Genomic DNA, 26,879 nt, shown 5'->3' with positions numbered 1-26,879 from the left:
ACCGATCAATGGTCCTCTAAGCCTCTGACAATAGTTTTCCCTCCACGCGTTCCTGAGGGAGACTATTCCTTCCAGCACACTCTGATAACTTTATAAATCTCCTCCCAGTCTCCACTGTTCCAAAGGCGGCCAGCCAAGGTATGAACCTCAAGCACTGATATATGTACCACCCGCCAGCCCCGGCATCCACCTCCTCCACACTCTCAAACGCTGCCACCACCATCCAGCGACGTGCTAACCAGAACTGTGTGTGGTTTAACTAACTGCACCCAAGTTCGTGCTCTGGACAAATTCCACCCCCCTCCCCCCTGGCTCCCAGCCAATGAAAATGGGCTTTAAACACTTGGCCCGCTAACCTCCAGCAGAGTGTAGTCTCTGAGGTGCAGCAGGAGAGGAGGAGGAATATAATTGTCAAGGGAAGTGGGGAGGGGATCTGTTTACCCTCAGCAGATGGAAAACAACCCCAGGTTCTAGAGGAGCAGAATTAACACACTATAGGTTTACCTCATCCGCCCGAACCTCACCGTGAATCCACCATTGACATTTTTTAAAAATGATCAGATGCTCAGCGTCTGTAATATCTTATTTTCATAAATTCCCAGTATTTTATTTTCGTAAAGGGGCATGCTCCCTGCAGGAACCTTGCAGAGCCCAGCCCAGGAACAGACAAGCAAGGCACAAAATGCCGGAGGAACTCAGCATCGATGGAGGGAAATGGACAGTCCATCTGGATCATGATTGCCATGGGAACGGGCCTTTCAACCCACCATGCCTGTGCTAAAGGAGATGCCAAATTAAACCAATTCCTTGTTTCAAACCCCTCCTTTCTCTGCACGCTGATGTGCCAAGAACCTCTTAAATGCCTCCAACGAGTCTGCCCCCACTGCGAACCCAGGCAGCCTGTTCCAAACAGTCATCACTCGGTGAAACAAAGTTGCCCCACACATCCCCTGTAAATGTTTCCCTTCTTGCAGTAACTCTAAGCCCTCTAAAATTGGACATTTCTACCCCAGAGAAAGGCTCTATCTGCACTTGTCATCATTTCCTAAACTTCCACCAGCTCTCCCCACAGCCTCCAACGGTCCAGAGAAAACAACCCAAGTTTGTCCAACCTCTCTCTATACACTCAGAAGCCAGTTTAATAGGTACTGATTGTAATGTTCATGGTCTTCTGCTGCTGTAGCCCATCCACTTCAAGGTTCAACTTGTTGTGCGTTCAGAGATCCTCTTCTACAACACCACTGTTGTAACACGTAGTTATTTGAGTTACTGTCATCTTCCTGTCAGCTTCAACCAGTCTGGCCATTCTCCTCTGACCTCACTCATTAACAAGATGTTTTCACCCACAGAACTGCCTCTCACTGGATGTGTTTTGTTTTATGCACCATTCTCTGTAAACTCTAGAGACTGGTGTGCATGAAAATCCCAGGAGATCAGCAGTTTCTGGGATACTCAAACCACCCCATCTGACACCAACTATCATTCCACCATCAAAGTCACTCAGTTTACATTTCTTCCCCATTCTGATGTTTGGTCTGAACAACAAATGAACTTCTTGACCATGCTTTCATGGAGAAGTTTTATGTTGAGCAGACTCGATGGGTCAAACAGCCCAGTTCTGCTCCAAATGTCTTATGACCTATGCTTTTATGCATTGAGTTGCTGCCACATGATTGGCTGATTAGATATTTGCATTAATCCACCACCCAGGCCATGCTCTCTTCTCGCTGCTGCCATCAGGAAGGAGTACAGGAGCCTCACAACCCACACCACCAGGTTTGGGAAGAGTTATTACCCCTCAACCATCAGACACTTGAACAAGAGGGGATAACTCCAATCAACTTCACTTGCCCCATCACTACACTGTTCCCACAACCTATGGACTCACTTTCAAGAACTCCTCATCTCATGTTCTCGATATTTATTGCTTATTTATTATTATTATTTGCTTGTTTTTTTTTGTTCTTTTTGTATTTGCACATGCTGCCTTTTGCACATCGGTTGTTTGTCTAATCATAAACAAGAGAAAATCTGCAGATGCTGGAAATTCGAGCGACACACACAAAACGCTGGAGGAACTCAGCAGGCCAGGCAGCATCTTGTGTGTGTTGTTTGGTTGTTTGTCTGTCTTGTTGCGTGTGGCTTTCCATCAATTCTACTGTGTTACTTTGTACTTACTGTGAATGCCCACAAGGGGTTGTATATGGTGACATATATGTACTTTGATAATAAACTTACTTTGACTTTTTAAACAAGTGGGTGTACCTAAAAAAGTGGCCACTGAGTCCAGCCGTTGCCCTCTAACCCAGTCAGCACCCTGGTACTTTATTCCTGTAATGGAAAGGCAAATGCGGAGTGAGGCCCCCATTCCGTTCCTACCGTTGTTGGCTTCGATCGTCTCGATCATGGCTGGGTCGAGAGCCGCACTGACCAGCAGCTCAATATAGCTCTTGTACATCTCCTTCATTGCCCGGGTGTTCAGGATTCGGCCAGTGGGGATCCGTTCTGTGACACAGGGGGAAGCAACAGGGACAATCATTCCTGGACCATGATTACTATGCGGATGTACTATGCGGATTTTTGTCCACCTCATTCCCGTCCACTTACAATCGCAAGGAATCTCAAGCGGGCATACCACAGCATTTACCAAAAGCTTTATTTCTCACTTTATTTACAGTGAAATGTGACGTTTTGTGTCAGGTCAAGTCAGCGAGAGTCGTGCTGGGGGCAAGTGTCATCATGTTTCCAGCACCAACGTAGTATTCCCACAACTTGCTAACCTTAACCCTACCCAGTACGTCTTTGGAATGAGAGAAAAAACTGGAGCACCTTTGGGAAACCTGCATGGTCCTGCGGACAATGAACAAACTCCTTACAGGAATCGAACACACTCGGCAAAAGAATTTTACTTTGAACTTATTTTCATCGTAGAGTGACTCATTCATTCATTGAACAAATTCCTTTGTTCACAATTACAATGGGGACCAGCCAAGTTAACATGGCATGTTTATCACTCGTGGGGTGTTGTGGCCCCATGGCTATCCACTCTCTTCTTCTTTCTTAATTGCATCCCAGGAGGAGATTCAACCCATCAGTCAATATCTGAACTGTCCCTGGGTGTACGTGTATGTGACTGGAGAGTCTGGTGGGAGATTCACTCTGCGTCTAATCCCGGGACTGTGCGATGGGTCAGCGTACAGAGAGCTTCACTCTTTCTGACCCGGGGAGTTTGTGAAGTGACAGTGTGGAGAGAACTTCATTGTGTCTTATCCTGAGAATGTGTGATGGGACTGTGTAGAGGGAGCTTCACTCTGTGTCTGATCCTGGAAATGTGTGAAGGGACGGTGTAGAGGGAGCTTCACTCTGTGTCTGACCCTTTTTTTATACAAAATATCTTTATTACAAATTCAGTGTTATATGTATACAAAACAGCTGTGTCTGACCCCGGGAGAGTATCACGGGACAAAGTGAAGGGAGCTTCACTCTGACCCTGGGAATTTGTGATGTGACAGTGCAGAGGGAGCTTCTATGTCTGACCCTGGCAGTGTGAGATGGGACGGTGTAGAGAGCGCTTCACTCTGTCTGATCCTGGGAGTGTGTGACATGATAGTGCGGAGAGTATTTCATTGTGTCTGACCCAGGGAATGTATAACGTGTGGAGGGAGCTTCACTTTGTGTCTGATCCTGGGAGTGCGTGATGGGATAGTGTGGAGGGTGCTTCACTTCGTGTCTGATCCTGGGAATGTGTGATGGGACGGTGTAGAGGGAGCTTCACTCTGTTTCTGACCTGGAAGTGTGTGATGGGAAGGTGTGGAGGGAGCTTTACCCTGTGCCTGACACCGGGAGTATGTGATGGGAGGGCGTGGAGGGAGTGTGTGATGGAACAGTGTGGAGGGATCTTACTGGGGTGGAGGGGTGAGACTAAGTTACTTCAGCAGGAGGTTCGGCCCCACGACCTTCCCCATCCCCACTGCACTGACCCTGTGAATACTCCCAGCCAGTGGAAGGGACGGGGACAGAGGACTGGTCACTCACCCTCCTCACTTTGCTGGTTGGGCGTGGAGTCTGATTCCGAAGACGAGGCCACCTCCCTCAGCCACTTTTTCCTCTTCTTTGGAGGGGGCTCAGCCTTGGCTTTGGACGGTCGCTGTTTGGGTTTGGACGCTGGGCGCGGTGGTGGTTCCGGTTTAACCACGACCGGGACCCGGTTCGGAGTGCTCTTGGCCTGGTTCTGGCGCCTGCAGGCGTAAACGGAGCATTACTGTAAACGGTAGGCAATCTGTTACCCCCCCACACACACATACATTGCTCTCCAGCAACCCCCCCACATAAACTGCTCTCCATCACACCCCCACACACTGCGCTCTCCATCACACATCTCCCCTAACACAAACTGCTCTCCATCACACATCTCCCCCCACACAAACTGTTCTCCATCACACATCTCCCCCCACACAGTCTGCTCTCCATCACACCCCCACACACACATTATTCTCCACTATGCCCCCCCCACACCCATCATTGTCGTCCTCTGTTACACCCCCAACCCTCACCCTGTCCCATGAGAAAGCTGACGGGGGAGTCAGCCTGACTGGGGTTGGGAGGAGTCAACACTGCCCCCATTCCTGCTACTGTCCCACTGCGAAACCCTGGATCGCAGGGCTCGGCACTCCAGGTGTGATCTCTCCATTGTGAAGGCGGTTCGGTCCCCATCCCTGCTCCAATCCCCTCAGTCCTGAGGGCTTCCCTCCTCCCTCCAATCCAAGGGCTTCTGGAACCCACCCTCCCAACAGACTGAGGGAATACATTCTCTGATGGAGGCCTCACTCAGACTCCCACAACCACCAAGGGCTCCTGATCGTCTCCAAAGACGTCCAACCCTCACCATAGCCAGAGACTGACCACCAAGTGCATACAGTCCCCATTCCTATGCCAATAACCCTTCAATTTCTTTACGACAGAGAACAGGAAACCACGTGACCACACACATAACCAGACCCCCTGGCCAGCAGGGCCTCTACCTCAGGGACTGCTGGGGCCGATGCCAAGGTTTCTTCGAGCACACCCTCACGTAGTCCTTCTTGTTCACGTTCTCCAGGAACTTCACGTAGAGACGCTGGTACTCGTTCTTGGCGTGACCAAAGTACCCGAGATACTGAAAGAGAAGGCGAGACCCACTGTCAGGCCTCCCGATACCTGCTGCACTTTGAAAGGACAAACCAGGGTAGGATTTACACAGCGACTGGTAAAGCACTGAGGGGCGCAGTGGAACAGAGGGATCTGGGAATACAGATCCATAACTTCTTGGAAGTGGCATCACAGATAGATAGGGTGGTAAAGAGAGTTCTTGGCGCATTATAGAATCACAGCCATGGAGACTACAGCACAGAAACAAGCCCTTCGGCCCATCTAGTCCCTGTTGTTTTTCACCCTAGTCTCGTCTCACCACCCACTTCTGGACCATACCCCTCCACTCCATGTACTTATGCAGACTTCTCTTAAATGTTGCAATCAAGCCCGCACCACCACTTCCGCTGGTCGCTCGTTCCACACTCACACCACCCTCCGAGTGAAGTTGTTCCCCTTAAATATTTCACCTTTCACCCTTAGCCTATGACCTCTAGTTCAAGCTTAGGGGTCCTCAACTTCTTTTTATGCCATGGACCCCAAGTTGTGAACCCCTGTTCTAGTCTCACCCAATCTCAGTGGGGAAAGCTGCTTGCATTTATCCAGTCTATACCCCTCATACTTTTGCATACCTCCATCAAATCTCCTCTCATTCTCCTGCACTCCAGGGAATAAAGATCGTAAGACGTATCTTAACGCATTCCCACGAGTCCCACATAACCCAGTGCACCAAAAGGGGGACGAGGACTGTCCAAGAGTAGGGAGATCTCTGGAGGTCCCCATCTTCCCTGAAACCTCAGAGAAGGCATTGAGGAGGGAGGATGGGTGGAACACAGGAGCAGGAGGAACATTATAACTTTGAGACTTGCCCTGATGATCAGAATTCTGGACCCACATTCCCACTGCTACATTGATTGGTTGAAGGGATCGGTTAAACGCAGGGAAGAACAAAAAATCCAAATAATGGGTATGGGTGCACTCACAAGAGTTCCATGGCCAACATCCACCCCTCCCTCCCCAACCCAGTCAACATTACTATAGGATCATGGCAAATCTTCCTGATGGGATCTTCCTGTGCAGAGACCGCCACGTGTCGTCCAACACCGCGGTGACCCGACTCTGCGGGGTTTCATTGGCTCGGTAGCTTCCAGAACATTCCAGATGCTTCGCCCAGACACCCACCCCACCTTACCTTGCTGGTTGCGCAGAACTGCCGCTGCCCGTCGCGGATCTCGGGGGTGAACTTCTGCAGCAGGGCCTTCTGCACGCGCCAGACGGGAGGGGGCTCGCGCCCTGCCTGCATCGCCAGCTGTGTGGACAACAAACTGTTAGCCCGGCGTTGACTCGCAGTACCCGGAGGGGCTGCTGAGAGAAGTGGACACAGTTCTGGTGTCGCGGAAACCAGCCTCCTCTCCGTTAACCGCTGCCTCACAAAAGCAAGCTGACATAATCAAAGACCCCCCTCCCATACCGGTCATTCACTCTTCTCCCCATGGTACACCCTCAGCTAGATGTATTGTCTGGTTACAGGGCAAGATTGAGTGAGGGTCAGGGACGATGTGTTCGGTCACATGACATGGGATGGGTTGTGGGGGGGGGGGGAAACAGGTGATAGGTATCAGCGGCGAGGCAGACAATAACCTCCGGTCAAGATGGTGCCTGCATACAACACGTCCTCAGACGACGTCTTCCGGATAGACCACAAAACTATTTACTCCACGCCTTTCATGTCTGTTTTTCATCTAGAATGCACTTCTGGACCCGTCGGAACCTGCGACTTGCAGTTCGGGGATCGTTTGGGTGACCCAGTGCTTTGCTCTCTCCGGGAGGCAGCCAGTGCAAGCCTCGAGGCGAGGCGTGAGCTGACGTTTGACTCCATTTCGCCAACTTAAGCGACGAGGGAGATTGAGACATCGAGGCAAATGTGGAGGGTGAGCGCTGCCTGCCTGCCTTCTGATCGCTGGTGGGATCGTCTGCTGCCGCAGAGGAGAAGCCTGTCTGGCCTGTTGCTGTGAATGTTACCGTGGTTTTCTGTATTTATGGATATGGATTTGGACTGTGGTCTTATAGTTTTCAATATTCTGTTAGTTTTGGTTACTTTTTTTGTCCAGGGAGAGGGAGCAATGTTCTTGTTGTGTTTTGTGCGGGGGAGGAGTTTTGGGAGTTGGTGATCATGTTGCCATTCTTTTTGCGTGCGGGGGGGTGCTGCTTCTCTCTGAACTGACTTCCATGATTTTTCTTGCTTTTGTGGCTATCTGGAGAAGACGAATCTCAGAGTTGTAACTTGCATGAACCTTTGACCTTCCCCACAGCACTGTGTCATCCAGTGTGAACAATTACAGCAGACCTCCACCTCACCCCCCTCCCATTGGTTTTCCGTGACAATCCGGTTATTTTCATTACAGACTTAGTTCATCGCTGGAACTTAACCCTGTCTGAAACCAAACCTCCACTGTGACTTTCCTCCTCTCCCACCAGGCAGAAGAGACAAAAACCACCCTGTCCATTCACTCTGCCCACCACCAGCTGGTAGCAGTTTGTGTCCAACCCAGAAAAATGTACTGCAGTTATCCCCCTGCACCTCCCAAACTCGCGGCCTCAAGCACCAAGGTCAAAGGCAGCTGATACGAGGGAATGGGCCCAAAGCCATACCCGGCCCCTTTCTTCAGTGTTCCTTCACGGGCCCTGCCTCCAAATCCTAGAACTCGCTCTGTAGGAGCACCCTGGGGCACACCCCGTGGACTGCAACAGCCCATGATAGTAGCTCACCCCCACCCACTCGACGGTCATTGGGTGTGGCTGATAAACAGTGCATTGGCCGGCTTCGCTACACCCCAGGCGGAGACTAGAGGAATCCATGCGCACTCCCCCCACCCCATCCCTCCCAGTTCTGGCCCATTGCCCACCCCCGTTTCCTTGGCCGTCTGCAGAGGATGTGCCTTCAGCTATCTCCTCCCCCCCAACCTCTCATCATAGAACAGTACAGCACTGAAGATCCTTCAGCCTATAATGGTGTGCTGGCCCTTTAACCTACTCCAAGATCAATCTAACCACAAGACCCGATTAAAAACCTATCACACCCTGCTGCCTGTGATAATGAATTCCACAGACTCACCACCCTCTGACTAAAGAAGTTCCTCCTCATCTCTGTTAAACAGATGTTCTCTGTTCTGAGGCTGTGGCCTTGGGTTCTACACTCCCCCACTATAGGAAACATCTCCACGTCCATTTTATTGATATATTTCAATATATAATAGGTTTCAATGGGATTTCTCCTCATTCTTCTAAACTCAAGTGAGTACAGGCCCAGAGCCATCAAACATTAACCCTTTCATTCCTGGGATAAATCTCGGGAACCTCCTCTAGACCATTTCCAATTCCAGCATATCCTTTCTTAGCGAAGCTGCATACAGTACTAACCCTTCCCTCCCATATCGGCCTCCATTTTAATCCACAGCCTATCTAAGAGTCCCTTCAATGCCCCTAATGTATCTGCCTCTGGCACTGTGATCCACACACCCACCACCTCTGGCATTCCCCCTATATGTTACACCTTTGACCTACCTATGGTTACCTGAGCTAGATCAGACACACTACCCCCAGGAGGGCCACCAGGTCATTCACCTTGAGTGCCTTAATGTCATCGATTTTCACCACAAACTCGTCGCGCTCCCGGAACACGCCTTCGCCGCCGCTCTCTTCATCTTCCTCGTCCGTCTGGCCGGAGATGGCCACCGACTCCTGCTTCTTGGCCAGGTGCAGGGGCCGGTGCCAGGGCTTCTTGGAGCAGATCCGGACGTAGTCCCTCTTGTCCGTGTTCTCCAGGAACTTGACGTAGAGGCGCTGGTAGTCGATCTTCACCTCATCTGGGTACTCCACATACTGGCAGAGAAAGGACAGCAGAAACCTGTCACTGGCCCAGCGCTCCCTGGCCCGGGGGTAGGGGTGGGGGTAAGAGAATCTGCTGCGGAGGGGAGGGGGATGGAGACGGGGGGGGGAGGGGAGTTGGAGACGAGGGGGGGGTTGGAGACGAGGGGAGGAGGGGTTGGAGACGAGGGGAGGGGGTTGGAGACGAGATGAGGGGAGGGGGTTGGAGACGAGACGAGGGGAGGGGGTTGGAGACGAGACGAGGGGAGGGGAGGGGGTTGGAGACGAGGGGAGGGGGGGTTGGAGACGAAGGGAGGGGGATGGAGACGAGGGGAGGGGAGGGGGTTGGAGACGAGGGGAGGGGAGGGGGTTGGAGACGAGGGGAGGGGAGGGGGTTGGAGACGAGGGGAGGGGGATGGAGACGAGGGGAGGGGGATGGAGACGAGGGGAGGGGGATGGAGACGAGGGGAGGGTGGGATGGAGACGAGGGGAGGGTGGGATGGAGACCAGGGGAGAGTTGTGGAGGGAGAATGAGGAGGGACAATGAGGACATGAAGGAGGACGAGAATGAGGGGAGGAGAATGGAGGTGGTCATTGGGGGAGAGGAGGGGGTGAGGGATGGAGAGCTGTGGTTTTGAACACAGCAGTAAGGGGTGAAACAGAGGTGAGGTAAAAAGCAGGGAATGGAGTCAGAGGACAGCATGCAGTGTTATGAATGGTAGGAGGTTTGGGGAGGGACTGGAGCACGGGATTTCAGCTGGGGTGGGGTGGAGTGGGGGGGTAGAAAGAGTCTCACCTGGGTGCTGGAGGCGAAGTGCCGCCTGCCTTCCCGTACCTCGGGCACGAACCGCTGCAGTGAGGCCTTCTGCACGCGCCAGATGGGGGGCGGCTCCGTCCCGTTCTGCATGGCCACCTGTGGCAGAGTGGGGCGGGGGGAACATCAGTTATCAGGGAACTGGGCCCCTCTTCCAGCCCACTCCCTGCGTCAGGCCAGCCTACCCACAGGACCGCACAGTGCCCACCCTCCAGCCTGTACCGGCCACAACAGACTCCAGCCGGCCGCACTGTCCAGTCACACCGACGGGACTGAGTGAGGGGTGAGCATTTGGTCACAGGATGTGGGTCTGGGTTGGTCAGGTGATGAATGTTAATGCTGACACTGACCTCTCCCTCACCGCTTTGAAATCACCCATCACCCAGCAGACTTACTCCACCCAAAGTAAGTTGAGGGCTTTCCGTGATAATTTGCTCATTTTAATTAAAAATTTATTTCATCAGTCAAACTTAAACTTCTCTGCACCCAAATCTCCCGTATCTCCTCTCCCATCAGGTAGAAGGTACAAAAACTGCTGAACATGTCCCATTAGACATAAGGACAGCTTTCACCTCGCTGATATCCGACTGTTGAATGGACCTGCCCTGTGCCAACTCTGGATCTCACAATCGAACCCTGTTTAATCCCCACTTTGAGACACTTCAAGGTTCAGGAACAGCTACTTTCCTGGCACTATCAGGTTCTCGAACTGACCTGCACAACCTCCACCCTACCTGAACGATAGGACACTATGGACTTCTCTTCAATGGTGTCTGGTTGTTGCATGAAGACTTTGCTACTAAGCTCACTGGAACAGGCTTCGGTCATTCTGTCCATTGAATCTGCTCTGCCATTCCATCACAGCTGATTTATTATCTCAACTCCTTTCACCTGCCTTCTCCACATAACCTTTGACACCCTTACTAATCAATAATAAGTACTTTATTGATCCCGGGTAGGAAATTATTTCATCAGAGCAGCAACGTTTAAAAACACACTTAGCTGTGTGCAAACTTAATAATAAAGTACAGAATAATAATATACACAATAATTTACAACTGTGCAATCATAATGTACTAAATAATAAAACAGAGACTATTGTACTATGATGTGTGTTCTTCTGTCACACAGAGATGGACTGTTGTATATGCTTATTGGTTTTGTAGGAAAGATTTTCTGTAATGATCCTGTGACTAGTGGAGATGAACAAGTCTGTTCGAAAGGGTGCTCCGCTGCTTATTCAGTAGCTCATGTGCCTGATTGTCCATAATGGACAACAGTTTGTTTAGTGACCTCCTCTCAAAAGAGTCTGGGTTGTAGACAAGGACGGATCCAGGCTTCTTGATGAGTTTATTTAGTCACTTTGCATCACCAGCACCAATGCTGCTCCCCCAACATAAAGCAGCGAAGAAGACAGCAACAGGCTGGTAAAAGATCTCCAACATCCTGCTGCACACATTGAAGCTACATCACTCAAGCTATCAAACTCCACTTTAAATACACCCAATGACTTGGTCTCCACAGCTGTCTGTGGCAATAAATTCCACAGAAACACCACTCACCGGCTAAAGAAATTCCTCCTTGGGACGTCCCCGTTCCAACTAGACTGCACCGTCCAATTACACCCATGTGACCAATTAACCCACTACACCTTTGGACTGCGGGAGGAAACCTGAGCACCTGGAGGAAACCCACATGATCATGGGGAGATCGTACAAGCTCCTCACAGACGACTGTGGAATTGAGCCCCGGTCGCTGGTGCTATAATAGAGTTACGTTAACCACCACGTAACTGTGCCCCCCCCCCCCCAGGGTACTTCTCCCAACCAAAGTATTCAACACTAGGCCAATAAAAAGGACCTACAGCCGAGCAGAGAGGTTAAAAGCTAGAGGACATAGATCTGATTAGGCTGCAGGCTTAGAGGGGGGCAACTGTGTCACAGCAAAGGACACTGCAGTTAGAAACTCTGCCAGGAAGAGTGGTGTAGACAAAGAGTTGAAACTTACCAAGTATTGAAAGGCCTAGCTGGAGTAGGTGTGAAGAGGTTTTCAATATTGGGAAAGTCTAGGACAAGAGGGCACAGCCTCAGAATATAAGGACATCCCCTTAGAACAGAGATGAGGAGGAATTTCTTTTGCCAGAGGATGGTGAATCTGTGGAATTCATTGCCACAAATGGCTGTTTGTCCTTGGTGTATTTAAAGCGGAGGTTCTTGATTAGTAATGGTGATAAAGGTGATTTGGGTCAAAGGGTGGAGATATGTCTCTACTAAAGGAGATGGCCTGCAGGTCACCCTTGGCCAAGGTGTGCACCTTCTTAGCCTCCTCCTTCCCCAACCCCAATCAGGGTCACATGAAGTTATGGGAGCAGGTGGTGGATGGCCGTACGAGCAGCCAGTGCACATCACAAGTCCTGGTGATGCGACCACTGACGCCAGGCAGGCGGTCTCTGAAGCGTATTGATCATGGCTGGGGTCACCTGTTTTATAAAAACTCTGCCCAGAAGAAGGCAATGGCAAACCACTTCTGTAGAAAAAATTGCCAGGACCAATCAAGGTCATGAAAAGACCGTGACTGCCCGTGTCACGGTGCATAGCAACAATGACATCAAAGCTTCTGGAGAGAACGAAGAGGCTAAATAAATCAGCAATGATCAAATGGCAGAGCAGATGCGATGGGCTGAATGGACTGATTCTGTTCCTAATGTCTTATGGTCTATCTGGCTGTGAACCAGTCAGCTTCTGGGCTTGGGACTTAAAGCTGAGGCATTGATTAACCTGACCCCATTCTTGGCCGGCAAGGACTGGCCCCAATTTGAGGCACCAATTTCCAACCATCCCAGGTTTTTACCTCAGGGATGCAACATGCACATCCAAAGCGTTGCAAGCTCCACATTAACAGCACCAGCGGGCAGGAGTGAATCACGGGTCTGATAAGGGAACAGATCCACTAGCTGGCCCACAGAGCTTTACAAAGTTCAAAATAAATTTATCACAAAAGAACCATCTGCTACCCTGAGATACTTTTTTTGCAGGCATTTACTTTGGGGAGGGGGGAAGAAATACAAAGGAATAGTTCAAAAAGCTGTACCTAAACAGAGAAAAAGTGACAATTAAACAGCAAATAAAGAATAGCACCGAGAATGTAAGTTGGACAGGGTCCCTGAGAGCAAGCACAAAGCCATACTCGGCAAAGACACTTGAGAACTAGGGCAGGTCAAAGAGATTGGTTCCAAAGGGGAGCCAGACGAGAAAGTAGAACATTGAATCGTACAGCACAGTACAGGCCCTTCGGCCAATGTTCCCTTTAAATTTATCTTTACTCCTGTGTGGACCAACCATTGCGCTGAGCAGGAAATTGTTTTGCCGGCTGAAAACTGCATTGGACATTATATAAAAGGTACCAGCTGCGCAGCAACAAAGGATATGTGCGTGGGGGCATTTCAGTTACTGCGTGGCCGTGCACCCATGCAGCTTAGAGGGAACAGTGCCTTCAGCCCACAATGTTGCACCAACCTTTTAACCTTCTATAAAGCCTCTATTCAGGACTTTTACAGCGACAGGTGCAAAAAAAGGGCTCGAAGGTTTATTGGGGACCCGAGTCATCCCAGCCACAAACTGTTCCACCTGCTAACATCCAAGAAACGGTACTGTAGCATTAAAGCCAGGATCAACAGGCTCCGGGACAGCTTCTTCCACCAGGCCATCAGGCTGATTAATTCACGCTGATACAATTGTATTTCTATGCTATACTGACTGCCCTGTTGTCATACTTTTTATGACAAATTACTATAAATTGCACATTCAGACAGAGACGTAACGTAAACATCATTACTCCTCACGTACATGAAGGATGTAAGAGATGAAGTAAATTCAAAAAGCTCTGTGACCCTTCCATTCCACAAAGTCCTCCAACTTTTTTGCATAAGGATTCAGCCCAAAATGTCGACTGTTTACACCTCTCCGTATATGCTGCCTGACCTGCTGGGTTCCTCCAGCATTTTGTGATTGCTGGTCTGGTAGCATGCGCCGGTCGTGCATGCAGCCTGTTACAGCCGCTCTAACTAGTTTTCTTACTTTTTTCTTCTTACTTTTTAAACTTACGTTATTTGTTGTTTTTTTTTCATGGTAACACGTTGAAGCTGCACCCTCTCTAACATGCTGGTAGAGAGAGTTTTATTTGGGTTTTTAGCGCTGGAAATAGTTACATTCGGACACGTCTCATTAGCGGGGCAGAAGTATGGTCGCATCATTTATTCCAGGGACCAGCCGACTGCGCTTATGCCGGCCGGTTTAGCGAACAGAGCGGCGGACACCCTGGCTGAAATCTGGAGGAAAACACACAGAGGATGCAGAGGGGGATCAAAAAGGTGAGGAAAGAGGACCGGGTTGAGACAACAGAGACTTATGGAGAAGAGGAGTTATAAGCCATGTCTTCCCTCTCTCATTATGGGCAATGTGAGATCGCTAGGTAATAAAATGGACGAGTTGACGGTGCTAGCCAGGAGTCAGAGAACATTTCGGGAGTGCAATGTTATGTGTTTTACTGAAACGTGGCTGCATGAGGACATACCCGACCAAAACGTTTCCATGGAGGGCTTCCAGACCGTTCGAGCTGACCAGAATTGCACTGAGAGTGATAAGCATAAAGGAGGGGGGCTTGCTGTTCTGGTTAACAACAGATGGTGCAATCCTGGTCATATTACGATCAAGGAACGTGTTTGTAGCCCGGATATTGAACTTTTTGCTGTTGGGCTCCAGCCATATTCCACCGAGATGCAACACTGGGCGTCATGGGAGGTTGTTCCTGCCTGTGGCCATCGAACTTTGCAGCTCCTCCCGTGGAGGGTCAGGCACCCTGAGCCAATAGGCTGGTCCTGGACTTATTTCCATCTGGCATAGTTTGCATAATGTTGTTTGATTGTTTGTGGTTTTTGTATTGCTAGATTTATGCTCTATTCTTGGTTGGTGCAGCTGTAACGAAACCCAATTTCCCTCGGGATCAATAAAATATGTCTGTCTATCTATCTATCTATCTATTTCCAGCATCTACAGCTCCACCTGCATCACCGTGACATCACCAGGTGGTTGCCGGGATATGCGGCAACACGGGAAAACTTCTCTCACTTTGGGGTTGGGAGTCCAGCACGTGCAGTATTTTCAAAACCCAGCAACAATTTGCTTAAAGAGCAACAAATCATACCTTCAGCTCCTTAATGTCATCGATTTTAACGACAAACTCGTCCCACTTCCGAATGGCTCCCTCCCCTCCACTCTCTTCGTCATCTTCGTCTGTCTCTCCACAGATGGCTACCGAGTCTTGTGGCTTGGCGAGCTTGACCGGGGACGGAGCCTCCTTCTCCTCCGGCTGTGGTGGGGACTCGGGGGCCGGTGAAGCTTCCTCCTCGGGGACTGGTTCCTTAGGCAAGTCTGGGGATGGAGGTGCGGCCTGCTCTGGCTGAGAGACTTCTGACGGTGAACTGCTCGTTTCTTTATCCTCTGCGGTAATGTTCTCTGGCGAAGCAAGGAAACAGAAATGGGAAATGAAGGCCTACTCTCCCCTTTAAGCTTTTATAACGATTGGCCTTTATTTGTCACGTGTACATTGAAACATTCAAACACACAGTGAATGTTTCACTTGCGTCAAAGATCAACACAGTCCAAGGATTGTGCTGGGGACAGCCTATAGGTCTCAACATGCCTAGGACATCAACATAGCACGCCCACAGCTCACTAACTCTAACCAATATGTCTTTAGAATGTAGGAGGAAACCGGAGCACTTGGAAGAAACCCACGCAGTCACGGACAGAATGTACCAACTCCCACACGCAGAAGTGGGAATTGAACCCAATTTCCAGCACTGCTAAGTGACTGGTCACTCCTGCTGAAGAAATCCTTTCCCTTCTCCATCCTAAATGGGCGACCCCTCATCTGGAATTTTGCGCCCTCGTCCAAGAAGACCTGGCAAAGGGTGAAACACCCCCTCACCCCGTGAAGCTCCCTCAAAGCCTTGTACATTTGAATAGGATCACCTCCCAACCCTCTGAACACTGACAAGGATGAGCCCAGCTCACTCAAGAGTCCCTTGTTCCAGGGGTTGACCACTTGCCCTATCAAATGGTTCACCACTCAACTAAGCCAACAGCTAGGAGTTCTGCATTGGTGAAGTATCGCATCTCCACAGGACACACACTGGGATCCCTTTCCACTGTCAAAGGTGGATGTGAAAGATCCCACAGCTTTCAATTTCAAGGGCTGATGTCCTGGACAATAGTTACCCTCAACTCAATATTACCAAGAAATATCTAATAGTGCCTGTGAACAAAGTGGCTGCCTTGTTCTCAACATTACAACAACGACTTCATTTGGTGAGAAGTGCAACACCCTGAAAAGGGTTGCAAAGGTACCACACAAATGCACGCGATTGAGAAGCCAGGAGTTGGCCATTTGCCCCCCAACCCCTCCGCCGCCAAGCCTGCTCCCCACTTAAAGTCACTTTCACCTCAGCTCCATTTCCCGCCCAATTTCCAAAACTCTCAGCTGAAAGGAAAGATTACCTGTGTTGTCGGTTTCCTTGCGATCCATTGGGTCGTAGAGTGCCGAGATGGCGGATGTGATGCTCTTCTGTAGGTCCTGGTTCTTGCTGACGGAATCTTCCTCGTCCGAGGAAAATGATGGCAAGGTCTCCAGATTCTTCTTCAGATCCTCGTCGAACCTTTTGCAGGGGCTGGTGCAGCTCATGAGGCTGTCGCTTTCCGAGGCGTCGAGTGGGCCTGACAGCATTGACTGCGCCAGGCCGAATGGGGCCTGTGTGGGCTGGTTGATGACTGATGATGGCCGCCCTTTCTGGGGGCTGGACGTCGTCGCGGGCAACTGCTGCCTCTTGCCTGACTTCAGAAAGTCCAGGAACGATGCCATGAAGCCGGATTTCATCTCCGGCTGTTTCTCCTCCACCTCCTTTATTTTTTTCTTGATCTTCTCTTGGGTTTGACTATTCTCCAGCACATTTTCTGTCGGTAGAGTCTCCGGAACGTCCACGGGTAAAAGGTCGCTTGCTTTCGACCCTTGAACCTTGCCCTTAGGGGGTGGGGGGGGAGGAAGGAATAACACACAAACATGACCATCTGTCTCTCACCAACGTGACAACCAATGTGAAAAACGATAAGATCTTAACTGACGAGCACAAGAAGTCTCTCCATCAGGTGAGACGTCAAAAAAAGGCTGCACCAACTTACCCCAGAGCAGAGATGGCTTAAGTATACCCCCTTTCTCCCCAATGCTCCAGATGAGTGTGGTTGCCCCACCAGAGGAAGGACATGGAGACTTTGGAGAGGGTACAGATGAGGGTTACCATGCTGCTGCTTAGAGGCACGCACCATGAGGAGAGGTTGGACAACCTTTTTTTTTTTGCAAAGGCGAAGGCTGAGGGGAGCCCGTCAGAGGTTTATTAAGGTTCTGAGTGACACAGATAGAACAGACAGCCAGGGTCTTTAACCCACGGTGGAAAGATATAAAAACCAGAGGGCATAACCTTAGGGTGAGAAGAATTAAGTTCACAGGAGATGTGTTAGGCAAGTTTTTTTTTGGACAGAGAGTGATGGGTGTCTGGAATGCGCAGCCAGGGATTGTGGTAGAGGCAAATACAATAGACATGTTTAAGAGGCTCTTAGATCATAAGACAATAGGAACAGAATTAGGCCATTTGGCCCATTGAGTCTGCTCTGTCATTCAATCATGGCTGATCCTTTTTTTTCTCCCTTCCCTTCCTCAACCCCAGTTCCTAGCCTTCTCCCTGCAATCTTTGATGCCACGTCCAGTCAAGAATCTTACCAATCTCTGCCTTAAATACTCCCAACGACCTGGCCTCCACAGCTGCAGGTGGCAACAAGTTCCACAAATTCACCACCCTTCGGCTAAAGAAGTTTCTCCGCATCTTAGATGGGGAACGAAGGGATATGGACACTGTGTTGGCAGAAGGGATCCGTTTAACATAGAATATTTAACTGTACACCACAGTACAGACCCTTCGGCCCACAATGTTGTACTAACCTTTAAACCTACTCTAAAATCAATCTAACCCTTTCCTCCCATATAGCCCTCCGTTTTTCTATCATCCATGTGACTATGTGTCTATCTCATGTCCTTCACATACCTGCCTCTACCACCATCCCTGGCAGCGTGTTCTACGCACGTACCCACCGCTCTGTGTAAGATACTTACCTCAGACATTCCTCCCTTATACTTTCTTCCAACCATCTTATCATTAGGCTTTTAATTACCAGCTAAATTAGTTGGGCCTCAGGGCCAAAGGGCCCATTCCTGTGCTGTACTGTTTAAAGTTCCAGGTTCTGAGAGGTAACAGTGCCTCGAAAAGGCATTCAACCTCCAACCCTTTGTTCACATAAACGAGTGTTAGAACCAGGGATTTTGATCAATTTTACTGAGATTTTTTAAAAATTTGTGAATCACATGCTCCTATTTAACAGTAGAGCCCCACCCCTTAAAAAACAGGGAAATTTGTAAAATATGAAAGACTAAAAATTCAGAAACTGGAATGTCAGCAGTTCAAACGAATTCACCCCCCTTTGCCCAGTACTTAGTTGAACCACCTCTCACAGCGATTATGGCCAGTGGGCTTCTTGAATAAGTCTCTATTAGCTTTACACAAAGAGTTGGAGCGAGATTTGTCCATTCCTCCTTGCAAAATTGCTCAAGCTGTGCCAGGTTAGTTGAGGAGTCTTGGTGCTCAGCAATCTTGAGGTCTTGACAGAGATGCTCAATTGGGGCAAGGTCAGGACTTTGACATCAGTTTTCTTCATCTGAAGCCACTCCACGGTTACTCTGGTAACTTGCTTTGGGTTGTTGCCCTGCTGAAGGATGAACTTCCTTCCCAGTTTAAGCTTTCTGGCAGAGGCTAGCAGGTTTTTATCCAGGATCTCTCTGTATTTAGCAGCGTTCATCTTCCCATCAATCCTGACCCTGCTGCTAAAAGCATCCCCATAGCATGATGCTACCTCCACCATACTTTACCGTAGGGTTGGTGTTACCTGGCTGATGTGCAGCATTAGATTTACATCAAGAAGTTCCACTTTAGTCTCATCCAACCACAAGATCTTCTTCCACATCTTTGCAGTACCTTTGCAAAGTGACACTTTGTAAGGGTATGACTTTTTTTAAGCCAAGCCTTCTTCTTTGCCATTTTCCCACTTACCCACAAATGCCCTTTTTGTTCAATTCCTTACAGATGGTGGAGCCATGAACTTCATGTTCAGTTGCAGCCACTAACTTTTGCAGCTCACTCAGAGTGACCGTTTCTCTTACAAGAGCAATTCTTCTCCAGCATCTAGTTCAGAGGGGTGGCCTGACATAGGCAGTGCGGCTGTGGTTTCATATTTTTTCCACTTTTTCACAATGAGCACTGAGCTCTGAGGTATGTTCAGTGCCTCTGAGATGGTCTTGTAGCCTTCCCCAGATTTGGGCTTCACTATTATCATTTCCCTGACTTGTCTTGAATGTTCTTTTGTCTTCACTTGGTTTGGTCTGTTGAAAATCTACCACACTGTTGGACCTCACAGGCAGAGGGGGGTATTTATTCTTATGCATTCATTGAAAACAGGTGATCAACCACTACTCTACATCAACAAATTGGGAGAGGTGGTAAGGTATATTGTACCTGAGGAAAGTTAGTGTACTAATTACAAAGGGGATACATACTTTTTCAACTTCACGATTTTTGTTTTTAACTTTTAGTAAATTGACAGGTTTTAGAATTTTACTTTTGATTTAATGTTTTGTAGATTAATTCAAAAATCCAGCTTCAATATACTTTTGCAATTTAGAAAATGAGACAGTAAGATGTGAAAATAGTTGTGGGGGCTAAGTAATCTCTCCAGGCACTGCATTTCTAAAGCCAAGCATGACCATGGTTTGCCGGGGGTGGGGGGGGGGGGTCAAGAAGTGGAGGGCTAAGGTTTAAGGTGAATGGGGAGAGATTTAACAGGGACCTGAGGAATTTTGGTTTTAAAGGACACTGAGATGATAGTGCATACATGGACTGAGCTGCCAGAGGAAGTTGCTGAAGGAAGCTCGTGAACATTCACAAGGTAACACACACAAAATGCTGGAGAAACTCAGCAGGTCAGCCAGCATTTGTGGAGAGGAATGAACAGTTGACGTTTCAGACCAGCACTCTTCATTAGAACGGGAAAGGAAAGGGAAAGAAGCCAGAATAAGATGTGGGGGGGGGGGGATGGGAGGGGAGTTGGAGGGGAAAGAATACAAACTGGCAGGTGATAAGAGAGACCAGGTGAGGGGGAAGGAAGGTAGGGGGGTGGGGAAGAAGGATGAAGTGTGAAGTTGGGAGGAGATAGGAGGAAAAGGTAAAGGCCTGAAGGAAAAGGATGTGGGCCAAATGCTGACAGATGGGACTGTCTCAGATGGTCATCTTGGTTGGTATGGAGCAGATGGGCTGAAGAGCCTGTTTCTGTGCTGTATGAATACATTGGGGGACACATTTTCTACATTACAATGATGACCACACCGGCCAGGCCACACTTCGCTGGATGTCAAACACTTTTAGAAACAGCTGGAAAGAACTGCACGCCTGGCCACTACATCACTGGGTGGGTGAGGTGGAGGGACTCAGGCACTGAGGTCCCAGAATAGACGAGGTGTGCGTTCAGTTCTGGTCGCCCCATTATAGGAAGGCCATGGAAGTTTTAGAGAGGGCACAGAGGAGATTTACGAGGATGCTGTCTGGACAAGACAGCATGTCTGATGAGTGAGATCAGGCCTTTCTCTGTGGAGGAAAGGAGACCGAGAAGTCAGTTTCATGTGATGTATAAGATGATAAGAGGCATAGATAGAATGGACAGCCAGAGATCTTTTCTCTAGGGTGGTAATGGCTAATACAGTGAGGTGGTCGAGGCAGATACATTAGAGACGTTTAAGAGTCTCATGGATGATAGAAAAATGGAGGCCACTTTGGAGGGAAGGGTTAGATTGACCTTGGAGGGAAGGGTCAGATTGACCTTAGAGCAGGTTAGAAGGTCAGCACAACATCATAAGGCCGAAAGGCCTACACTTTCCTGTATTCTCTGCTGGAGATCCGAAATAGATTACAGGATTACACAAGATGGCGTCATTTTACGGTGAGTGAAGCAAAGTATAGGAGAGATGGCAGAGATAGGTTTTAGACAGGGTGAATGCACAGAGTCTTCTTTCCAGGGAAACAGAAGCAAAAACTACAGGGCAAAAGTTTAAAGTGTGAGGCTTGGGATTGAAAAAGTATCTGGAGGGGCAACTTCTTCACCCAGATGGTGGTCAGTATATGGAGTGAACGGCCAAACGAAGTATTTGAGGCAGGTACGTTAACAAAATTTAAAAGACATTTAGATAGGTTCATGACAGGAAGGGTTTATCAAGAGAGGTATAGGCCAAACACTGGCAAATGGGACTGACTTTGACAGGCACCATGGTCAGCATGGATAAGACAGGCTGAAGGGCCTCTTTCTATGCTCTTTGAATCTATGACTCTTTGCCCCAACCTCAAATTTGTAAACGCTTTTTCAGATAAAAACAAAAGTGTTCGTTGTGAGGTGTTTTCTCCTTACCTTGCTGGGCTTCGCCTGCTTCTCCATCTTGAAGCCCTCGTTCTCGCCCTCGGCCAGTTTCTTGCCCCTGCCGCGGCCCCGCCCTCTCTTTTTGGGGCCATCGAGGGCCACGCCCTGCGGGGGCTCCAGGGGCCGGATCCGGGGCCTGCCTCGGGGGCGCGGCGGCCCCTTTTCCTTGGGCTTGGAGGCCCGCTTGGGCTTCTTCTTGCCGCCGTTGAGGCTGCCGGCGCAGAAGTCGATGTCGGAGACGGGGCTGATGCTGCCCCGGGCTCGGCAGCTGGAGATCAGGTCCGGCAGGAGGTCTGGCAGCCGCCGGCTGTTCAGCCGGATGTCGGCCGGCACGTCCTCCTTCTCCTCGTCCTCAAACTCATACTCCTGGGCGTAGGTCTTCTTGGGAGGCTGCGGGGGCGAGTCCTTCTTCTTCAGCAGGTGCAAGGACGACGTCTTGAGGAACTTCCTGTTCTTCATGCTGCAGAAACTGGCGGTGGTGAGCGGCGACTTTAGCTCAGAGCCGGCAGGCCGCTGGCTCGGCTGGGTCAAGGCCGCCGGCTCCATCTCGGGCTTCATGGACACCTGCTCGAGATCCAGGTGGACGCTCTGCTGTCCCCCTCCCGCCCCTCCGCCCCCGCCAGCCCCCTCCTGGGGGCAGTAGCCGGTGAAGGTCTGGTTGGAGTGGATCATGTTCATGGCGTCAGGCCGCTCCAGGGCCTGGCCTCCCTCCTCGCCAGCGTGCTTGCTATATTCCTCGCCCCCGCACGCCGCCTGGCAGAACATGTCCTCCATGCCGGGGAAGAAGTTTCTCTCCTCGTCCTGCAGTAAGGAGTCCGGGAAGCAGATCGAGGTCAGCGGGACAAAGCGCCCCTTGCCACTGGACGGGCTGGCCGAACCGTACTGGTCCTTGGGCTCCAGCGGAGGGGGCGCCACCTGCTGCCGGGCCTCGGGCTGGTCCAGCTGCAGGCCCTCGCCTCCCCCCTCAGCCATCAGGTGGGACTGGGGGGCCACCGGCCCGCCCTGGGACAGGTGGTTCTCCAGGTGCAGCTCCGGCTCCAGGAACTCCTGCATCTCCTGGGGCGGGGGCAGGCGCTCGGCCTGGGCCAGGCCCTCGGGAGCGGTGGGGGCCGGGGCCAGGCGCTCGCCGGGCGGCTGGGGAGGGGGCGGCGGGGGTGGCGGGGGGGCCAGGCGGGGCGAGGGGGGCTCAGCCGGCATCTGCCGGGAGTCCAGCAGCGGGGGGTGGGGGTGCAGGTGCACCTCCAGCATCTGGAGCTGGGGAGAGGGGGCCTCTGAATGCAGCCGCTGGGGCTCGAGCAGGTGGACGTCCATGGCGGACGGCACCTTACGGGGCTGCGGCTGCTGGGGTTGCGGCGGGGGCTGCTGCGGCGGCTGCGGAGGGGGCTGTGGCGGGGGCTGGCTCTGGGTGTGGGTCAGCACCGAGGGCAGCAGCTGAGAGGGCTGGCCGGACCCCTGGTGGGGCAGGGCCAGGGGCATCTCGGGCGAGGCGTCCAGCATCAGCTGGGAGGCCGGCTGCCCTTGCATCATGGCGTGGGGCTCCAGCCGATGGCCCCGCGATGACGGGTCACCTCCCTCCGTCAGGTAGCCGTGGCCCTGCGCCAGCTCCTTGCCCTGTAAGTGATCCACCGACTTCTTGATGTCCCGGGCCAGGCTGTCGATGCTGTTGGCCTGGTGGCTGTAGTGGACTACGGTGGTGGCCAGGGCCTCCGTGGACGAGCGGACCACGTACTCCTTGGGCCTCTCTGCCTTCTTCTTCTCCTTCAGGCCCTGCAGGGACATCTCGAGCACCTGGCTGTCCAGGCTGGAGTTGGTGCGGATGACGCTCTGGAGGTGGTAGCGCTCCTCAGGCTTGGACATCTCGTAGGCCAGACCCTTGGGTGCCCGTTCCTCGCATTCGACCAGGCTCTGGGTAGAGACACGCGGCGGGCTCTGGGAGTCTAGCAGGTGCTGGATGAGGAAGTCCTCGTCCTCCGTCCTCTCTGAGGACAGCAGATCCGAGTCGGGCTTGGCCTTGCCATAGGCCCCAGCCCTCTCCATGGAGGGTTGGGGCGACTGGAAGCCCTGGGAGTGCGAGGACTGGATGAAGGAAGGTGAGAGGACTGAGGGCAGGTACTTCTGGGGCTGGCCTGGCGAGGGCACGCCCTGGGAGCGGCCGGTGCCCGGCGACTGGAGCGGCCGGATGATGGGCGAGGGGCTGGAGTCGGGCAGGGCCTGCACATGGCTAGCTGATGAGTAGACGATGGACGGCCCGTGGCTGGTCAGGGCTGGGGAATGTCCCGGAGCGTAGCTGAGGGAGGGACTGGCGACGGGAAGGCCCTGGGAGTGGGCCGTCACGTAGCCCTGTGTTGGTGCCGAGTGGGGCTCTGACTGGACACCGTAACTCTGGATGGAGCCCACCGAGGCCAGGCCTGACAGCTGGGCCGGTGAGTAGCTCTGTGTCTTGCCGCCACTGCCGGGGTCCTGTGACTGGCTGGAGGCGAAGGCCTGCGACTGGGTGACGGAGGCCAGGCTCTGAGCCTGGACCTGAGCTTGGGCCTGGGCCTGGGCCTGGGCCTGGGCCACACTGTAGCTCTGCGACTGGGTCAGGGTCAGCAGGCTCTGGGTCTGACCGGGCGAGTAGGCCTGAGGCTGGCTGGAGATGACCGAGCTGGCCTTGGGCGCCGCCGAGGAGTAGTGGTGGGACTGCCCCGTGGAGGAGATGCTTTGGCACTTGGGGGTGCTGGTGGAGCGACCTGCCTGCCTGGAGGACGAGTAGCTCTTAGACTTGGAGGAGGAGGAGGCCGAGGAGTAGCCGGGCGACTGGATGATGGGCCGGTAGCTCTGTGAGGGCTCCCCGGTGCCTCGGGCCTGCGAGCCCTTCTGGCTGCCCTCGCTGCTGGCAGGCGAGGGCTCTCCCAAGGGGCTGCAGGGCAGGGCCGGGTGCCGGGCCATCTGCTGGAAGCCATGACTGCCGCCGCAGCTTAGGTAGTGCTGCAGAGAGTGGTGGGAGGCTGGCAGCTGGGGCTGGGCGCTGGAGGGTCGCTGGTAGTGCTTAATGACGCTGTCCTGCCTGGGGATGGCCCTCTCAATGCCTGAGGCGGGCGAGCCGGAAAAGACCGAGGTGTTGTAAAGCTGTGAGGCCTGCTCGGTGGGGCCCAGCGGCGAGGACAGTAGGTTGAACTGGGACTGGAGGTGGCGGGAGGCTGACTCCTGGGCCGTGCGGTAGGCTGAGCTCTGGGCGGGCAGGCCGGTGCCCAGCACGGCGCTGCCCAGCCGGTCAAAGGTCAGCGACGAGGGCACGCTGGACTGCGAGGACTTGATGTGCAGCAGGGGGTCGTGGGGCGAGAGCAACCCGTTGGAGCTGGGGCTGAAGGTGGCGTCCGGCAGGGTGAGCGACGAGGTGACCGGAAAGCTGCGGCCGCTGAACGAGGCTGGGTGCTGATAGGCTGAGAGGGTGGACGAGGACGGGAACGTTCCTGAACCCGGGATAGCTCCGGAAATGAAGAGTTCAGCTGGTCCTGGCGTGTGCATGGCTGGGAGAGGGAAGGACAGGAAGATTAATTTATCACACGATCCACGTGACCCTGCAAACCCTCTGAAACGTGACCCGCCCTTTACTCTGTGCTCCTTGGTGGCCGGTGTAATGCTACTACAGTGCGGGTGTTCTGGTCTCAATTCCAGAGTGTGTACTGTGTGCACTTCCTCCAGTTTCCTCACATATTCCAAAGATCTACTCCACTGAGCAAAAGTTTTAGGCATATATAATTGTGAGAAAAAGTTTCTGACCCCTTTGGAATGACCTGGTTCTCTGCATTAATTACTCATAAAATGTCGTCTCATCTTCATGTAAGTCACAATAATAGACAAACACAATCTGCCTAAACTAATAAAACACAAACAGTTGTACTTCTCGTCAATACTGAGTACACCATTTAAACGATCACAGTCTAGGTTCGAAAAAGTATGTGAACCTCTGGGATAATGCCATCTACAAAAGCTATTTGGAGTCAGGTATTCCAATCAGTGAGATGAGATTGGAGGTGTGAGTTGTAGAGGTGCCCTGCCCCATTAAAAAAAAGAGACATAAAGTCAGGTTACTGACAGAGCCTGCTCTTCTCAAGAAGGATCTGTTCATGTGCACCGTGCCGCGATCAAAACAACTTTCAGAGGACTTTAGAAGAATTGTAGAGATGTATGAAGCTGGAAAAGGCTACAAACGCATTTCTAAAGACCTGAGTGTTCATCAGTCCACAGTAAGAGAAATTGTCTACAAATAGAGGGAATTCAGTACTGTTGCTACTCTCCCTAGGAGTGGGCATCCTGCAAAGATCACACCAAGAGCACAATGTGTAAAGTTGAAAGAGCTGAAAACGAACCCAAGGGTAACAGCAAAACTCCTGCAAAAACCTCCAGAACTTGCTAGTCTCTGTTCATGTGTCCACTATAAGGAAGACACAGAACAGGAATGGTCTTTATGGAAGGACACCACGGAGGAAACCATAGCTTTCAAAAAAAAAAAGCAGCCATCTCAAGTTTGCAAAATACCTCCTGGATGCTCTACAACACTTCTAGGACAATGTTCTATGGAGGGATGAGACCTTTTGGTGGTTGAAAGTTGAAGCTCTTGGCAGAAATGCACACCAGCATGGTTAGAGGAAAATAGGCACTGCACACCAACACCTCATCCCAACTGTGAAGCATGGTGGAAGGTGCATCATGGTTTGGGGCTGCTTTTGGCCTGGACAGCTTGTAATCGTTGAGGGAATAATGAGTTCCAAGTTGTAACAAGACACTTTACAGCAGGATGCCAGGGTAGTGGGTCCATCACCTGAAGCTTAATAGAACCTGGATGATGCAACAAGACAATGATCGAAAACACAGATCAACAACAGAATGGTTTAGAAAGAACAAAAGTTTTGTTTTGGAATGGCCAGGTCAGAGTCCAGACCTTAACCCAATTGAGATGCTGCGCCATGACCTGAAGAGATATACTAGAAATATTGATGAACTGAAACAGTTTTGCATGGAGGAATGGTCTAAAATTCCTCCTCACAGTTGTGCAAGTCTGATCAGCAGCTCCAGGAAATGTTTGGTGGAGGTTATTGCTGCTAAAGGAAGTTCTACCAGTTATTAAATACAAGGTTTCCCATACTTTTTCCAGCCTGGACTGTGAATAATTAAACATTGTGTCCAATAAGGACATGAAAAGTACAGTTGTTTGTGTGTTATTAGTTTAGGTAGATTGCATTTGTCTATTATTGTGACTTAGATGAAGATCAGACCACATTTTGAGTAATTAATGCAGAAAACCAGGTTCACAGACTTTTTCTTGCAACTGTGCCTAAGACTTTTGCACAGTACTGTATTTGTCAACGTGGAGCAGAGAGAGAGTTTGTAAATCTGGCGGGAGCAAAGGATGTTGGGAATGGTGAGGGTGGAGTGCCATAGGAGGAAGCAGAGAAGGAGTCACA

General features: G+C 51.2%; 1 protein-coding gene across 3 annotated transcripts in view; it reads right to left on the bottom strand.

The window, feature by feature from the left end:
• LOC140204925 (proline-rich protein 12-like) overlaps nt 1-26,879 on the bottom strand; it is a 102,401-nt gene that overhangs the window by 17,086 nt on the left and 58,436 nt on the right. For all 3 annotated transcript variants that reach the window (XM_072271895.1, XM_072271897.1, XM_072271896.1), the window contains exons 4-12: nt 21,421-24,941; nt 16,366-16,885; nt 15,011-15,321; nt 9,791-9,907; nt 8,752-9,009; nt 6,320-6,436; nt 5,022-5,155; nt 4,036-4,238; nt 2,380-2,505 (exon numbers count right to left, since the gene is read on the bottom strand). In XM_072271895.1, the coding sequence (XP_072127996.1) occupies nt 2,380-2,505; nt 4,036-4,238; nt 5,022-5,155; nt 6,320-6,436; nt 8,752-9,009; nt 9,791-9,907; nt 15,011-15,321; nt 16,366-16,885; nt 21,421-24,941 (5,307 nt within the window). The remainder of the gene's footprint in view (nt 1-2,379; nt 2,506-4,035; nt 4,239-5,021; nt 5,156-6,319; nt 6,437-8,751; nt 9,010-9,790; nt 9,908-15,010; nt 15,322-16,365; nt 16,886-21,420; nt 24,942-26,879) is intronic.

This window comes from Mobula birostris, chromosome 11 (assembly GCF_030028105.1).
Source record: "Mobula birostris isolate sMobBir1 chromosome 11, sMobBir1.hap1, whole genome shotgun sequence".
Taxonomy (NCBI): domain Eukaryota; kingdom Metazoa; phylum Chordata; class Chondrichthyes; order Myliobatiformes; family Myliobatidae; genus Mobula; species Mobula birostris.
The sequence above is the reverse complement of the archived record's forward strand: the minus strand, read 5'-3'. Positions and strand labels throughout refer to the sequence as shown.